This window comes from Hippoglossus stenolepis, chromosome 8 (assembly GCF_022539355.2).
Source record: "Hippoglossus stenolepis isolate QCI-W04-F060 chromosome 8, HSTE1.2, whole genome shotgun sequence".
Classification (NCBI taxonomy): Eukaryota; Metazoa; Chordata; class Actinopteri; order Pleuronectiformes; family Pleuronectidae; genus Hippoglossus; species Hippoglossus stenolepis.
Genome location: NC_061490.1, coordinates 9,855,372 through 9,872,962, shown reverse-complemented (window position 1 = coordinate 9,872,962; position 17,591 = coordinate 9,855,372). Strand labels below are relative to the sequence as shown.

The 17,591-nt window shown below is 40.7% G+C and overlaps 1 protein-coding gene across 6 annotated transcripts in view; it reads left to right on the top strand.

Moving 5' to 3' along the window:
- Nucleotides 1-17,591, top strand: part of cobl (cordon-bleu WH2 repeat protein) — a 57,443-nt gene that overhangs the window by 5,228 nt on the left and 34,624 nt on the right. For 4 of the 6 annotated variants that reach the window (XM_035164137.2, XM_035164139.2, XM_035164141.2 and 1 more), the window contains 5 exons: nucleotides 10,398-10,577; nucleotides 12,731-12,941; nucleotides 15,606-15,834; nucleotides 16,636-16,680; nucleotides 17,360-17,448. In XM_035164137.2, the coding sequence (XP_035020028.2) occupies nucleotides 10,405-10,577; nucleotides 12,731-12,941; nucleotides 15,606-15,834; nucleotides 16,636-16,680; nucleotides 17,360-17,448 (747 nt within the window). In that variant the 5' untranslated portion in view covers nucleotides 10,398-10,404. The remainder of the gene's footprint in view (nucleotides 1-10,397; nucleotides 10,578-12,730; nucleotides 12,942-15,605; nucleotides 15,835-16,635; nucleotides 16,681-17,359; nucleotides 17,449-17,591) is intronic. The other 2 variants (XM_035164140.2, XM_035164138.2) reach the window with 1 other exon arrangement.

Genomic DNA, 17,591 nt, shown 5'->3' with positions numbered 1-17,591 from the left:
CATCAATTTGAAACTGTGCCTGCTGGACTAAAATGTCTGCCCCATTCTTTGCCATTTGTGTCTGTCAGTTCACACACTTTCTTAATATACTCTCTCATTGACTGTGTTGTCAGTCAATGTTATCCCTCAATGCAGTTTTTTCTTCCTGCTGGGGTTTCGAATGATGAGAGGTGTTTGCGATGGCTGCAGACACATCCTCCCCAAACCTACACACCCTTCACCAAAAAAAGTTAAAGGTTCATGTGGTCAGCCTCCAAACGGCTCTGCTGACTAAAGGAGTTCCCTCTCCTCCTCCTGTACTGAAAGGCTGCATACCATTTTAGCAAAGAGGAAAATGTTTTGGTGCATGTGGTCACATCTGGATCCGTAGGGTTATTTTTTTATGACGGGTTAAATTTAACCTATATGAAATTTGAGAAAGCAGGGAGAGTATTTGAGGCTATTTGTTGTTGGCAGTGGTACAGTGTGTGTGTGGTGATATCTGCATCCATTTCACAGACTGTCCTGTTTTAAATAGAAAGGGTGTGGATGCTGTGGATGCTTCCACAGGCTTGTTCTGCAAGTATAGAGACTCGAGCAAAGTACACACTGACTTGGCATATTTGATCTTACGTCTATGTATAACCTTTGCTTGATTTATGTATTTAACAAGGGTCAGTAAACATAGCACGAGACTGATTCATAAAGCCTAGGTTTTAAACTTTCTGTGTATATTCTATTCCTATAAAAAAAAACAAGCATGTGAGATGAAGTAGTTCATTTCCTAACGCAGTACTGCACTTATTCACACTGTATGGAAACTCTGGATCTTTGCTTAATCTGCATGCAATTCATCTCTATCGTGGGTTTTATTAGGAGTTTCTTATAAGGCCAGACACAGTAGGATAATATAAATGTTTCCTTGGTCTGTGCATAATCAAAACAGCCCCGGATCTGTGACTATATCTGCTCCACAGCCACGCCATGATACACTGGAAACATTTGAGACATCTAGACTGGCTGTATTTATAGACTGTTGTGCTCCTCAGACCCCACTACGTTATCCAGCTTTCTGTTGATATTTGCCGCCCGCTGAAGAAAGCACTGGCAGACACCTTTAACAACAAACTACTGCCTGTGTCAAGAATCTACAGTAACACTCCATCTGTCTGTATCATGCAGCTGTTACAGGCTGCTCGGATTTATTTCTGGAAGCCTGCTCTCATACGTTAGTCACTGTGGCATGTGGGTTTGTCAGGGAGGAAGACAGACGGACTGTGTGCGAGTGCGCACACATGAGTTGGACTCCTCGAACCAGCTGACGTGCCATAGCAGGGCTAGGGCCCGATAAGGCAGAGGTGGTGGAGTGCACTTTCTCCACATGCTTCCCAGCTTTAGCACATTCAACACTGCTGCCAGCTTCTATCGATCAGAGAGAAAACATATTTCCGTGCCACCATATCAGTAATGTAGCAACAGTTATTATTCTTTTATGAAATGATTTCTAAACTAGCAGAGGCTGTCAGCGGGGAACACATGCATGGTTTTATGGTGGTATTTTTGCCATTAGGTGTTCTCTTTCTAATAAAAGTAACAAAAAAGTGATTTATTTTCCTATTAGCTGATTATATTTTATACGAGTCAGCGTGTGATATTTATAAATGCAAAAAATATATATATTCTGTGTTATTTTTTGATTATCCATTTTTGTTTGTCTTGCAAAAAAAATGGATTCAATAGTGAAAAGTGAAGTCATTATTTGAGGTATATTTTCACTGGTTTGTGCTGTACATTTTTCTAAATCAAGGGGCCCCAGGATGCCTACAAGCTGTGCCTGTCTGCTAAAACCAAGCAATATTTGTAATGTAAGTGTTTATCTTCTCATCTCTCCAGCAGCAGCTCTCTCTAATTGAAAGAGCAGCATGGGGAATAGAGACCAGACTAATTGTTATTTCCTGCTGTTCTGTCTCCACATTCTTTCTCTCCTTCCTTCCTTCTCTAATGTCGAACTTCTCCCATACAAACCTTTTCTGTTCCCTTTATTTTTGCTCTCCATGGAGGTTTGTGCCACCTGGGATCACTTCACACACAATACAGAAGACACTATCATTGCACTACTTTTTCTTCTCATTTACTTGTTGCTATTTAATTTTGTTACGTTTGTGAAGCACTTTTGTTCAGCTCCTGTCCTATTTGGTCAAATAATATCTCTAATGGAAAGACGTTTTTTTCCAGAAGGAAGTTGGCTGCCTGCTCATATTTTTGGAAAGTTATTGTTGTATGTTTATCTAATTTTGAACTGTTAACAACGTGCCTCTGTGTCACTTGTCACAATGGACAAAATGACTCCCTGAGTAAACAGAGTCAGGCAGCAGATAGGAGAGAGGAGGAGAGGGTGGGTCGGGTGGAGTGCTGTTACAGTAAGTGGATTTCTCTCCTTTAAGCAGGTGTGAAATTGATACTCCCGGATCACCGGTTGCTGACTCAAACTGAGGTCACTGCAGTATATCCTGGAAGTAAAACCCTTAGATTACTGTAGTGTTAGCAACATAATTGATCCCAACGAGCAACAATTCATTTAGCACCTGAGGTGTGGTGTTGTCTGTTTTTTTTTCTCCCATGGGTTATTATGCCACTGTTTCTAACTCCTGTGGAACAGATTGTGCAGAGCTCTAACCTGGTTGTTTTAGAAAAGTTGATAGAGACGCCGTGTACAACCTGATAAATATTGGTTAAGCAGATAAAACAAATACCTTTTATAGTAGGTTTTAAGACAGTTCATAATGCATGCAAATTGCAAACTTCTCTCTACAAACAGATTCTGCATGTGAATATGGGGCTGGGAGACTTCTGGTCCCCATTTCTAGTTTGACCAATCATGTTTGAGCAGGCTTAGGTTGCCTGCAGGTAAGCAGTGCGTATGGAAAGCCAAAGAGGTGGAACATATTTATGTGCATTATGTGCCGATATCCGTCAGTAGAGATTAGCCGAAATGTTGACTGCACCTCAAACGCCCATTAAAGAATCGCTAATTGTGTTTTGTATGGGGAAGCGTTCAACGGTTTCCGAGATTGCATGGAAACTAACATGGAACAACAGGTGCAGTAGGCGAGATTTGTTGTTTGACCCTGTGTTTGAGAAATTGAGCCACATACCACTGTAAATAAAGCACTATTTTATTTTATTTCATCAGCTGGTGCTTTTGAATATTTTGATGTTTTGAAAAATAAGTCATGGTTGACATGTATAATGTTAGGCGCCATATTGACTTTTAGGAAATTTTGCAGTGGCGTTATTCTGCTATTCATGTCGCCAACATCTGCCTCCTCTTATGCAGTTTTTAATGGGACCACCTTGCTCACCAAACAAATCAGAGATTAACTGCCTATATCAGAGTAGCATAAACTTTAACCCCATAGAAAGCAACAGAGATACAAAAAATGCCTACCGAGTCATACATTTCTTTCTTGGCTGTAGTAGTGAATAATGAGGCTATGGTGTGTGTGCCATCTCTCCAGTGGCATTATCATTGAGACAGTTCACTTGGCATTGCAGTGAGCTGTGGTTGTAACTACATGAATGGTAATATGAGCATCAAGGCATATGCTGAATTAGACAGTTGTGTGCCTAGCAACTGCAAACAAATGCTTTACTGGGCTCCCATGTCTCCAATACTCCCTTATTAAACAGATAATCTTTCTGTCTTTTCCCTGTGTCATTGCTCATTTCTGTCTCTCTGTCTCTGGGTCACTCACCCTTTGTGTGCATGCATCGAAAATCCACAGCTGCTACTAAACTGAAGCCTGCTCTCTTCCGCAGTCAAGTGGTATAAATATAGGTTGCCATGGGGACACCATGACACCCAAGGGGTATGCTGGGTTGGTAGCAGGATTGTGTGTGTGAGTGTGTTTAGAGTGTGAGGGGAGTGGCGGAGGGTCCAGGATGTGCATCATTCATGCTGTGTTCAATGCACAAAAGGAGGGAAAAATTCAAGTGTCCACACTGTGGCTGTGGCTATAATGTGCATGTGGGAGTACTTGCATGTAAGTGGGTGACTGAACTTTTGAAGTGGCACTCATGCTCACTTTGCTGATGTTTGCACTCTCAGCTGAGTTCTCTATTCCAAATAATATTCCAAGTTTTCAAGCTGAGTCCATTTGGAAAATATGTATCTTTTTTCACTGTATTTAAAAAAACATAAGTTACAGCATTGTTTTTAATTAATTCCAGAGCACAGTCATTTATTTTACAGTACCACTTCTATACTTTATATCAGACTTTTGGATTTAGTGATTTTCTTAAGCAGAATGAGTAAGTCTAGCGGTTTGAGATAAAGGATTGAATCACCATTGTTGAGGTCAAACCATCAACCTAAAGGAAAGGCTTTTTAGCTCCGATGAAATCTTGTCTTGTACAGTGTTATTATATTCAAATAAATGGGGGACATTTATATTGTTTAATCCTTATTAAATGCCACAACACTTTGGTTTCATCCATTGTTTATATCCTCAGAAAGCACATAATGAATGTAGGTCACTCGGCGCAATGTTTTTGGCCAATTAATCTGCTCCATTCCCAATTGGTTGTCTTCATTAAAGGATAGTAACTCATTGTTGCAGTGATCCTATTGTATCACACCGACGGGACGTCTCTGACTGAGGACACGTCTGGCTGTCTGTCTATGTGATGACCGTCTCTTGAACCGACTTACTGACTTCATGAGTCTTTGCAGCTCTGTGTGCCACCTTAAATCATACATGGATTCACTCACATCCACAAAAGACTTTATTTCTTACATTGGGTCAGAATGTCGGTTTCGCTCTCACTGATGAAGAGAGCTATCAAGTGAGACGGCAAAAGATGGTTTTCAACTTAAAACAGGCCCCTTGTGAGTGGAATTTGTATTGGTGCAGGATGATGCTGACAGAGCACTATTCAGAGCATATACTAAAATATTCCGTTATTTTTACAAGACCTTCCACAGTGGGAGGTTTTAAGGCTGTGTTTCCATGGCTGGGATAAATACAGTCCTTGACAGTTACTTCTTTCCCCAAGAAAAACAAAACCCTTAAGGAAGTTGTCTCCAGTGTGTCTGATCAGTGTTATGTAATTTAACGAAGCATCTGACTGTAACCACATTTATTTGCATAGCACATGTGTTGCATGTATGCACTATTCTATTTCATATTTTTACTGATCAGTATATTTTCATTTGCACACAAACACAGTCATTCTTACACATACAGACATGATTTATCCTCCTGGGGGCTGTGATCAGGAATAAGCATGGTTGTATTTGGGTCAGGGAGGCGGCAGCGTGCACATGCACACACTGAAAATGTGCACACGCAGACATGTAGACACTGAGACTAATCTGTTAAAGAGGATCGCACAGAGACAGAAAATAGGATGAGTGGTAGGCTGTGTATAAGCATACGTCTTAAACTGTCACTGTTGTTTACTTTTCACTGAGAGCAAAGGTAATGGGTATAACAGTTTGTGAACACTTAAATATTCCACATATTGTATTCTATCACTGACCCACTGCTCAGTTTAGGCCTTTCAGAATGACATCATAGACACCTGAAGCTTTCAACTGGAGAGAGAAATCCACTTGTAGGAACCAATGAAGCAACACTTGCAAGCTACAGGCAACTCGAGCTGCATTGCTCTGATCATGTGACATGCATCATTCTCCACAATCCTCGATCATACACGCCCTCCCAATCTATTTAAGGTGCAAAGATTTCCCATCAACCTTGTCAATGTCTCTGCTGTCCCGCGTCACTTTTGCTGTCTGTTGATTCAGCCCCTCTTCAAACGCAGCGTCCACCTGTAGGCGGGTTTAAGATATTTGCTAATCACTCCTGATTATATCAATGCAATCTTATCTAGGGAAGTGATAAAGTAAATTCCTAGATTCCAAACTCACCCTAACTATTTTCTGCTGCTGCATTTTAAAATGAGTTGTCTGACTGAAATACACTTGTATAGGAACTAAAATGTAACTGTAAATAATCCGGAATCTCGTATCCATCATATGGCTGTATCCAAAATGAACAGAGGCTTCTACCATTGTTCTCTGTTGTTTTAAGAGTTACAGTACATATAGTATATAAATATTCATCATTTTATATTGAAATAAGCTATTGACAACCCATCTGCAGTATTTGCTAAATATCTTGCACTAGCTATGTATTGTGTCCCAGTGTTAGCAAAGGCTGTGTGAAAAGTAAACTGGGATGATTTTAGTTTTACATTTGCCAACCACTAGGGTAGTATTGAAACAGTTTGGTGTTTGATCCTAAGTGTTTACTTTTATCTGTGGTGTTCTTTGTTCACTCTTGTTTTCCACTTCCAGCTGCTCACACGCTGTCCTGGATGATTTTGTCACATGAGTCTTCAGCACCTTTGGCAGTTTAAAAGAATCCAGCATCTTTTATCCAGAATCTTACTTAGATTCATTAGATAGAACATTAATTTGAGTGCTATAAACACCTAAATCAACAACTATCTAATTTAATTGAATATAGTGAAAGAAATATATCCCTGTTAATGCTAAGTCAGGTAAGAAGAACCAAGTGGTTCTGAAAGGTCCATTAGTAACCTTCTCGCTGTGTGTGTGTGTGTGTGTGTGTGTGTGTGTGTGTGTGTGTGTGTGTGTGTGTGTGTGTGTGTGTGTGTGTGTGTGTGTGTGTGTGTGTGTGTGTGTGTGTGTGTGTGTGTGTGTGTGTGTGTGTGTGTGTGTGTGTGTGTGTCCAAAGCCCATTTGAAATTCAGCCCCTGTAGCAGTTCAGCACTTACTGCCCCCTGTGCTGGAGCAGGGTTTCTTGTTTTTCGTTCGCTGCCTCTCTTTCTCCTGCTCACTCTTCCTCTCTCGTTCACTTGCTCATTCTAACTCTGTGGGAGACTAGGCTTTTCCTAAAGGAGTCTTTGTGTGTGAGAGAGAGGGAGGGAGATGGGGGAGAGTCAAATGTTATGGTGAGAAAAACAGCAAGTGAGATGGAGAGAAGGATACTGGGTGACTGTGTTAAGCCTGGCTGAGGCCCAGTCCTTCGGTTCTACAGGGCCCAGTTCTTTTTACCTTCAAAAATATAAGAATCTCATACATTTACTGGTCTCTAAGCTGCTCATCTTTTCCCATCTTAATAACTAAAGGAGTAAACCATATATGTCTTAAAGGGGACATAGCATGCAAATTCCACTTTGTTAGTGCTTCTACAGGTTAATGTGGGTATCTGGCATGTCTACCAACCCAAAAACTCTGGGGAAAAAACACTCGCGCGTTTTGTTATAGTTCCTCTAAGTCAGAAACGTCATGCTTGAGCAACTCGATTGCGCTTCCTGGGTATTGTGTCGTAACAAGGAACTGGAAGTCTCCCTACATGGTCTTGGCCTACCCCCCCCACCCCCCCACACTCGTTACTTCCGGGTTTACACCGGAGGCTGCGAGGCAGCGCAGCGCCATTCCCAAGCACGCAGCCGGGCTGTTCACCGGGACGAGCATTTCTCCGCTGGTCAGCCCGCGATTCACTCACATGTGGCATTTGTCTGGATCGTTGGGACTGGGAGGCTGCAGCAGCTGCTCGGGAGCGACCGCTCGCTCTCCCGTGCGCGACCGCTCGCTCTCCCGTGCGTGAGCTGGAATTTGTGTCAGCGCCACACAGCCAGCAGTGTGGAAGACTTGCGCAGTGTTCAGCGCTACTGTAACCCCCGAACCCCGACATTTAACGGGTACAACAACAAGCGAAAATGCTCGTCCCGTGTGAACAGCCAGGCGGCTGCGCGCAAAGGCGCTGCGCTGCTTGGGTCTTCCACACTGCCAGCTGTGTGGAAGACTTCCGCAGTGTTCAGCTCTACTGTATGCCGGGGTACAGTAGTTACGCCGGGGTACAGTAGTTACGCCGGGGTATAGTAGTTACGCCGGGGTATAGTAGTTACGCCGGGGTACAGTAGTTACGCCGGGGTACAGTAGTAATGCCGGTTTAACACCGGACGCGGAAGCGCCGCTGCGAGGCAGCGCAGCGCCGTTCTCCAGCACGCAGCCGCCTGGCTGTTCACACGGGACGAGCATTTCTCCGCGCTGGTCAGCCCCATAGACTGTATATATAAGGTCAGCCCGCGATTCTGCTTTCTCCGCTGGTTGTTGTACCCGTTGAATGTCGGGGTTCGGGGGTAAATGATGGTCTTCATAGCCCCCACCCCTCTCTTTCTCTCTCTGTCTGTCTGCTTGTGTGCTTGTAGTGGATGGGCAGAGGGGACATTTAATTATGTGATTGGGAAAATTAAAACTCCAGGACAACAAGGGGAATACAAAGTATGGGATGCATATTTGATAATTTATATCATATAAAATATGTAATTTATATCGTTTAAAATCATGGGGGGAGAGGGGGGAGGGGGGAGCTGGCTCATTAGCATTTAAAGGAACAGGCACTCAAAACAGGTCACTCTGTGGAGGGCTGTTTTATACAGGGTAAAAAGGGTGCTGTTTTATATGATCCTTGTGGTATTTTGACCAAAGTATGTTACAGACATTTCATTAAGACCCCAAGGAACCATATCAACTTGTGGTAAAATGGGCATGCTATGTCCCCTTTAAATCAATTTTAGTCACAACCCCTTGCAGTTAATGATTAGAAATTATTTTCATGTGATGAGACTATATTGTCTGTCAGTCCCATGATGTTCATCCACTGAAAAGCATTTTCTACATTGCATAATGTGTCCTGTGTGTAAAAGTTTGTTGATATTCGACGTAGCTGTTAATGATTAACTTAAGCCAGGTTAGAGTCCGCTCACTGCGCTATGTTCATGTGCATTCTCACCTCTCTGGGCGTTACCTTGAAGGGTACTGCATCATACTCAACCAGCGCACATTCTCAATGGAACAGGCGAATCCTCGGAACTGGATTTATAAACAGTCTGATATATAACACTTTTGGAACACTTAATCAACTCAAGGACTGCCTCTGACGTGAGTGGGATGTTTTTTTGAAAGTTATCTACATCTATTATTTGTGTTGTGAAGACAGACAGGGAGTGTGTGCAGAAACGTGTCGTATAGAAAAGCTATTTGTCATTGTAGCAGTGTTTGAATTCTGTCTAATCAGCTGTCTCTGTCAGACTAAGCACAGTTTATGTTGAACCGAGGTCAAATGTGCAGATAGCAGCATCTCGTCGATTGCATGTCATTGACATCTGGTACGTCTCCACCCATACGAGCTGTGGTTTGCACGTGGATTTGTGCGCTTGTCTATGTTTTTCTGAGCCTACAAATACATTTGTCTGCCCAGATATTGCTGCTTTGAATAGTTATTGGTGCTTCAAGAATGTACTACACATGACGGATTGCCAATCAGTTAATAATATGATGAGTGATGTTTTTTGCGTTAATTTTCCTTCAGAATGATTTTTGGAAAAAAATTATAATCTGACACATTTTCTAAAAGCAAGAGTAAGCATTCTTAAGGGTGATTAAATATTAGAGAAGGTGTTATTATTAATGATTATATTAATATTCAGAGGAGTCTGGGTAAAGTTGGATAAACAGCTGCTCAAGACCGGCTCTTCTTGACAAATTCATCATCTCAGAATGTCTGTAGAGTGTTATGTAATCTTAGTGAAGAGAGAAAGAAACAGAATAAAGTCATTGGTGTTCAGTCTGCTCCCGAGGAGGTGACAGTGGGTTGTTGTTCGTTACGATGCGCTGCTGTCTTACTGAGACTAAACATGGAGCATCTGCATAATTATCTACATAATGCAATTTGTTTAAACAATAATAGACCACAATGGCAGTCAATAGAGCGCATACCTCAGCCAAGGCTTAATTCAATCACCTTGTGAAACCACAGTAAATAAGCTGGATCCGATTTTTATTTTTGAACCGCACCAAAATGCACACACTGATAAATCAGTCACTTACATATGCCAGATCAAAACTCCTTGGGGAAATAAGTGAAAATGTAAAAAAAAAAACACCCTATGTTAGAGAAAGTGATGAGAAAAAATATGGATTTCTTTTCCAGATTTGCACCAAAATTTTATGGCTTTTCTCTCGGCCCAAATCCCAACCTTGCACCAAATTTTGGGGAAATCTGTTTTGTAGTATTTGCATAATTCTGACAAACAACCAACAGACAGTTAAAGAGTTACAGTGTGAACATAATTCCTCAAATGAAAAAGGTGTGTTACTAAAAAATGATAAACTCATTTATAGTGAGTGTATACATTTTTTTTTTTTAGCAACACAACTTTTGGATCGGTTGACTGTCTTGTAAACCTGACACTCAAGTACCACATGTATGAATGCCTGTTGTTTACCTATTTTATTTAAAGGAAAACCTACAATGAAGGAAACTACAACAAAAAGTTAATAATATTCCTTATTGTGTGTCTTTGCTGTTGTCAATGATCAGGAACAGAATGAAGGCACGTGCCCCACCTCCGCCGCAGGCCCCTCAGCCCGCCCCACGCCACATCTTCAAAAACGCTGATGGAGGAGGAATGGAGGCCAAGGAGAATGTGCTAATGCCCGAAGTGGATTTCAAGCTAACTCTGCCACATGGATACCAGACTACTGTAACAGAGGACGGCAGGTGAGAGGAAACGGACTGTGACACAAATATTTTACTTTACATTACACTTGTTTCTTATAAAAACTTCTTTCTCACAGCAAAATGTCTATTCACACTTACATTTTAATATCTATTTCTGTCAATATATTAACCGTAATTTATGTTTAACCAGACAAACAGTAATAGACGTGTTTGTTGTTGGGTCTGTATGGGTTGCTCTGCCAGGGAGGCCCTGTCGAGGGGTCCCATTCCCAGTCTCAGCACAAGCTTTGTCCCAGAGAGTGGACAGATTAGGCCTGACCTGCTACTGTCCTCTGCCCCTAATGAGCTTCTCTCCTTTGGGGCAGAAAATTAGGGACGCCTCCCTGGCACAGAACAAGGTGCTTGCTTAAAAGCATGGAAGCTTCTTTTTTATCATTATTAAAAGGCCAGCCACTGACTCTGTGAGACTTCTAACTACTGTAGAAGAAGGTATTTTAGTTTATCAGAGTATATTTGTTCACTTAAACATGTAGAACTATTATGCAACCCTTTCAGATGGCCTACATTGCTTAAAATTATTACAAAAGATTGTGGCTAGTACTACAGCCAAAGGGCTCCACTTTGCTAATGTCTAGCTTCCTCTATTTATCTGATATAAGATAATGAAACTGGACATCCATCAGGGTTTCCTTATTCCAGATCATTTACAGAAAGGAATGCGTGACATTACATTTTATCTTCAGATGTGCTGTGTTTACTGTTGTCCTTCTGACACTGCTCATTAACAATATCAAAACCTGATATTTGATAACACACATGGTATTAGTTCATATTGCTGAGGTGTCCTAAACACATATGTCCTATAAAGGGCTAATACTAAATAGTACAACCCCTGAACTATCAATTGATTAATTAACACAGTAAATGTTGTAAAGTGATGTCGGCAATTGTAACAACACAAACTTATCTGCATTAAGTAGCTATAAAGTTAGATAATTCATTATTTCCACTCAGCTATACAGTATATTCATAATCAGATTTGGTTGATTCTTTGTTCTAAAATCTTGCTTACCTTTAGATTAATATTCAAACTCAGTAAGTCATTTTATGACTGCACCAATGAATCAAATGAAAACATAAATGTCTGTCTCATGCATAATCTCAAACATAACTTCCTGTGTTGTTATTTTCCATTATTAGAAATGTATGATTTGGACCATACCAAAGTTTTAGTTGACGCTCACTAGGAATGAACAGTGATTGGCCACAAGCACAAACTAAAAAAGTAAAACCAGACATTTGAAAAGTGACATGTTTTCAATACTGGATTACTCTAAATTGGCTTAAAAGCTCTTAACACAGGACACTGTGTGTTTTGATTGCAGATTGTCGCTTTAGTTGAAGACTCTTTGCATTTGTTAGTGATCGTCATCAATAGTGTCCTTTGTAGGAGTATCTCTCTCAGTTCTGTCATCTGATCTGGTCGTTCCCAGAAAACACAGACACTGTCTCCTGGTTTCTTTATCTGATGATTGACAGATACCACTATAGGTCTCCTCACTAACTGCACCACACACACACAATCACACACACACACATGCATGTGAAATTAGCTTATTATTGCCATTATATCATGGGAAGCTGTTCAGAGGTTCTGTTTAGATAAACTACACAGATTCAGCATGCGATAAATGGCCTTTTTTTATTCTCCTGCAAAAGTAAAGTTGTATCTGAACACTTCTAAGCTGTGAACTTTTTCTTGGTTAAATGGTTAAATTTGGGTGTGCATTTTCTGGTAGTAAAATCCTGTCATTGTAAGACAATCAGTGCAAAATGTCCCAAAAATTGTGTATTTAAACAGAAGGATTTAAGAGAAAGACAACCTTTTGATTACCGTCATTCTAAACTATGGCTGTGAAAATGGCTCTGTGAATTCCTGTCCTTTGTGTCTATCTTTCTTTCTAAGCTCATCTGGTTTGTTGTATGACATTATTACTATTCTCTGTACCGGAGCTTAAGCTAGGCAGGCGTTGTAACCCTATCTTCTCCCCTTCCTCTGTCTCTCTTTCTCCCTTACTCCCCATCTCTCCCCTCTTTCTTCCAAACTCCCTCGCTCCCTGTCTCCCTCGTCCCCCCACCCCCTCTTTCACTTTCTCTCTCTCCTCCCTTCCCTCGGTTTCTCCCTCCCTCAGTAAGGCGCTGATGGACCTACTGGTCGAGCTCTGTAGCCGATACCACCTGAACCCGGCACTGCACACCCTAGAGCTGCTGTCGCCCGAGGGTCACCCTCTGGGGTTCAAGCCCAACTCTTTGCTGGGCTCCCTCAACGTGGCCTGTGTCCTCATCAAGGAGAAAGTCTGGGAGGAGAAAGTGCTGCGCAGACCGGCGCCTAAAGTGCCAGAGGTGAGTCACAGAGGAGCCTGATTCTGTGATCTGGATGTTCTTTGGATTTTCTACTTGTCACAGCATATTTAAAACCTTCTTAAACGAGGTGGAATATGCTTGGCCTGGATTATTATGTTTTTTGATTGCAGACACATTACTAATATATTTCAACTAATAAGTGCAAGTAGAATAACACAAGTCAGATAATGACAACCAGGAAAAAAACTTCTCCAATATGCCCATGTTTTGTCGTGTGTTACGCATGAAGCAATGCAGATGAATGTATCCCAGGATGCCTGAGAAAGAGCTTTTCCTTTTTTATAATAGTTGTACAGTCTGCATGGACCTTACCCAGAAGCCCTGTATAATATTCGTCCCTTCCCTCTCTACCTTTTACCGCTGACTGCTGGCAGAAAGCAAGGCCAGTGAAACCTGTAAGGGCCCATGCTAAGGTAGGAAGCCAGCTGGGATCAAACTGGCCAAGCATGACGTTGGTGTCAGTTCTCCCTCAGTTTTACTCGTGTGCCATTTCATCCGTCCTTTCCCCTATATTTAATTTGTATGTGTTTATACAGCTCACTTGTCTATCTGAACTTATTTTTTCGACTGAGCATTAGCCTCTCTGTCTCTCCTCTTTTCTCTGGCTTCTCTCTGTTCTCCTCCTACAGTTTGAATATTTGATGAGTGCCTTACCTTTAGTTACCATGCATTATTTCTCTGCTCTTCTTAGGGCTCACTGGCTGCTCTCTCTCCTTTTGACCCTATCTGGACTCAGGCCAGAGACTGACACTATTTCACACGCTGCCGACAGTCATCCTGTCATGCCATCATGTCTGCTCATTGTACCACCACTCTCAGCAGTTAAAATGCACACTTGAAATACTGTGTGCTTTATTCCCACTTCATTAGATTTGCTCAGATAAAACTATGTAGCCTCTAAACTTTTTTAAATCCTTCCCTTGTGAGGACTGTAATGTTTGGCTTGTGTTGGAACTGTTGAGGAGGTTGAATCAACTTAATAGTAGATATATTTAGAGGTGTTTCTAATACTTGATCTACTCTCATTGAATGAATGTGTTGGACAAAAAACTGTATCCATTATGAAAGATGAATTCATCCATTATCAATGCCAAACTGGAATCGAAACCATGAATCCTGCTGTAAGGCGGCCATGAAAAAGAAATATGATTGAGTAAAATATAGTACAATCAAAATGATTATATTTGTATACAGTATAATTTACTGGAAAATGAGGAATAAAGCTCACCATGAATAGAAACCATGACAAAACAAACAGACAGTAGAGTCTGTATGAGTATTTCAGTGATATTTGAATCCTTGATGTGACACTACAATAAACATTCAACTTATCTCAACCTTTTTAAATGTGATGTATTGATTGCAATACACTGTTTGTAGACCCTTAACAAAGCTACTCACTTTTGGGTCAAACACCTTCATGATGGTTTTTGATAGTGACTAATTCATACATCTGCCAAGGTATAGCAGGTATTTCTTCCCTCTTTCGGTCTATTTAACCATCTGATATCTACTCCTTACATATCCAGACTGGTAAATATTGGCACTGTTGGCACACATCATAAACACACCCAAGACAACAAAAAAAGCCATCTCCCTTGTTTCGCTCCATCAAAGGACCATTTCTCCTGACCTGTGAGTTAAAAATGCATAATCTTCCCTGTGCTCATTCATGCTTTCAAAGGAAGGAAACCAAACTGGCTCCTCTTGTCATATTTCCATAACAATGCTGACTGTCAAACTAATGGATAACTGTAAAATGATAAGACCTTGGCAGAAGCCTGCACCCTAAGCACATTCCAGTATTTCAAGCCCTGTTCCCTGAAGTAATACATAACTTCGCAGGCCACTTAACGTGATATACAGAAGCCACTGAAGGGCCACCAACTGAAGAGCCATTTTTTTTTATTCTTTAGCCTCTTGACTCCAGAGTGGACTGTGTGTTTTTTCAGAGGCTTATGCAGACCACTTGTGATAAAGCTCGCAGTACACAGTGCCACATCCGTCTGTTCTTCATTACAGGACTCTATGTAGTGTTGTGGGATTGACTATGTAACTATGTGTTGTTACATAAACACAGACACTATCTCAAGCCTATTAAATGTTAGAATTTCTTTCAGCCACCAAACTTTAACCTTGAGTTACTCATTACTGAAGTGTCTTCACTTATGTGTCTTTTTCTTCCTCTGCTCCTCACCTTTAACATGTGTTTTGTTCCTATTCCATAAGAAGATTAAAGAGTGAGTTAATTACAGGTAAAACATTGTACTGTTGTAATCTTTTAACACTTAATATTCATAGGGCAGCTCAATTCAGTTTACCTTTTCTGTCTGGTCTGTCAACCTTTTTTAGTTGTTACTGCTTAAATGCTCAAATCTATCAATTGTCTGCTAGGACACTCAGTAAGCTCTGATTATTTTTGTCTTATTTATTATATTGAGACCAACCTCTTTCCTTTTTGTCTATCCCAGAGATGTAGCTGATACAAGACCTTCACTTTGTATACTTCCGTTTCCTTTTCTGGTCCACTGGAAAAAGGAGTTTTCTTTTTTAAGAAAATCCTGTTGCAGAATGAGAAAAGTGTGTCCTCATTAGCTAGTTGTTAGACACTGATTTTTTGTTCTATTCTCCCGTTTGTATCAGAAAACAGTTCGTTTGATGGTGAACTACCACGGCAGCCAGAAGGCGGTGGTACGGGTCAACCCGTTGGTACCACTCCAAGCTCTGACACCAGTCATCTGTGACAAGTGTGAGTTTGACCCTGCTCATGTCCTGCTCCTGAGGGACGGCATCAGTCGCCGCGAGTTACCGCTGGATAAATCTCTGACAGAGCTGGGGATAAAGGAGCTCTACGTACACGATCAAACTCTAGGTAAATGTTAAACATGATTCTGTTTGTCATTTTCTGGTGCTTCAAAGGTTATGGTGCATTTTATATCACTCAATGTAAAATTCACACTATTGAAACTGAGTCAAAATCATTTAAAAAATGTATGGATTTCAAAAATAATTCTTGTATTATTTGGAATAATATCCCGTTGTTGCATTTAATTACTGAAATAGTCAATTAATCAAGGCATGTATCAATACTCATCAAGCTATTGGAGCATTATCTACTGATAGTTCTCATGGGCCCCCGATATTCATAAAAATTTGTGGATTTGAGAAAAAAAAGACTGCTGTGTTGGGCCTGGAAAGTGCTTAGGAAGAAATATAAGGTTTTGCTGTGTTTCTGACTCTGTTCAGGGTTTCAATAATAAGTCTAGTGGGAAGTTAAATTATGGTGTAAGACTTGGTGTTGTTGTTCATTACCATGGTAACAGTCCACACCCAGTTATCATTCTTGTCATTGTGTGTGATCTGTGAGGAAAGACTTGTGGTTTATGGTTTAAGCAGGAACATTTTGAACATTATGTAATTTATATGGTCAGATACTATTACACAATGATTATATCTTGGTTTTAACGTCTTGCAGTTATTGTAAAGGACATGTAATCAAAGGAAAATCTATAAATTATTTAGATTATGTCAGAGTAGTAGTATATAAAATGCTAATGTTTTTTAAACCTCTGGTTAAATTCTACCAACAGTGTTGTCGTGCAAATTCAGTAACACAATCAGTTCTTTAGTTAGTACGACTGAATGTTTTTTCACACCTTCTCATGTTTTCCAGTTCTCCTGCATAAAATGGCCTCTGCTCCAGTTCTAAACTACTCAGGTATTAGTCATGATAAGTCGTGTCTGTGTGGCTGGTTCCATTCAAATCCATGTAGCCGTTTAACCCAATGGACTCCTGCTTGCTTATTAACTCCCTTATTTAGTGCGATTAACATGCGTGTTTGCTTATTAGTCGTCTGCCTTCAAATAATTAATTTGTCAATGTAATATGTGCCAACATCATCAATGGGCAACCGCTTTAAATGATTTATGATTAACTCACCTTGACATTTTTTTAGAAGCCAAACAACGCAGTAGTATAGGTCTGCGATGTTCTTAATGGTTGGCTGACCTTCTCGCTCTGTCCTCAAGCCAACAGTGTTATCTGGACACATTCTTATTTACTGCTTTGTCGACTGTAAAGGTGAGAGAGGGGGTGCTGGAGAAAAATAAAGCCACAGCGCCCTCTGCTGAGGAAAATCAGTACACGCAAACAAGTTGTGTATTTAGACAATATCAAGCTATCAAGTATTTAGAATACAAAAAACAGACATTTCTCTTTGCTGAGTGAAGCAACTTAACTGGATTATGTTTAAGTGTGAATATTGTTGTTCACCTAATTCATCTGTGCATGTAAGAACAATTTGCCTCTCACTGCTACTAAATTCCTCATAAAATTGTTCTCAGCATGACCCTTATCTCCTTGCTTCTACACTCATTTAACTCTTTTGTTTTTGAAGACTCCATTCGCTCCAGTACCACCAGTTTGGGCAAAGCAGAGAAGAAAGGCCTCCTGGGTATCTTCCAGTTCAGCAGGAGGAAATCCAAGGTAAGACTCCACGTTGCTGTTTTTGTTTTTGGGCAAAATGTTTTCATTTATCTGCAGTAATACCTGAGAATTACTGAATAAGATCAAAATAAATAACTGACCACAAAGTTCAGGTGTGATTTATCTGCACAATGCGAATTTTT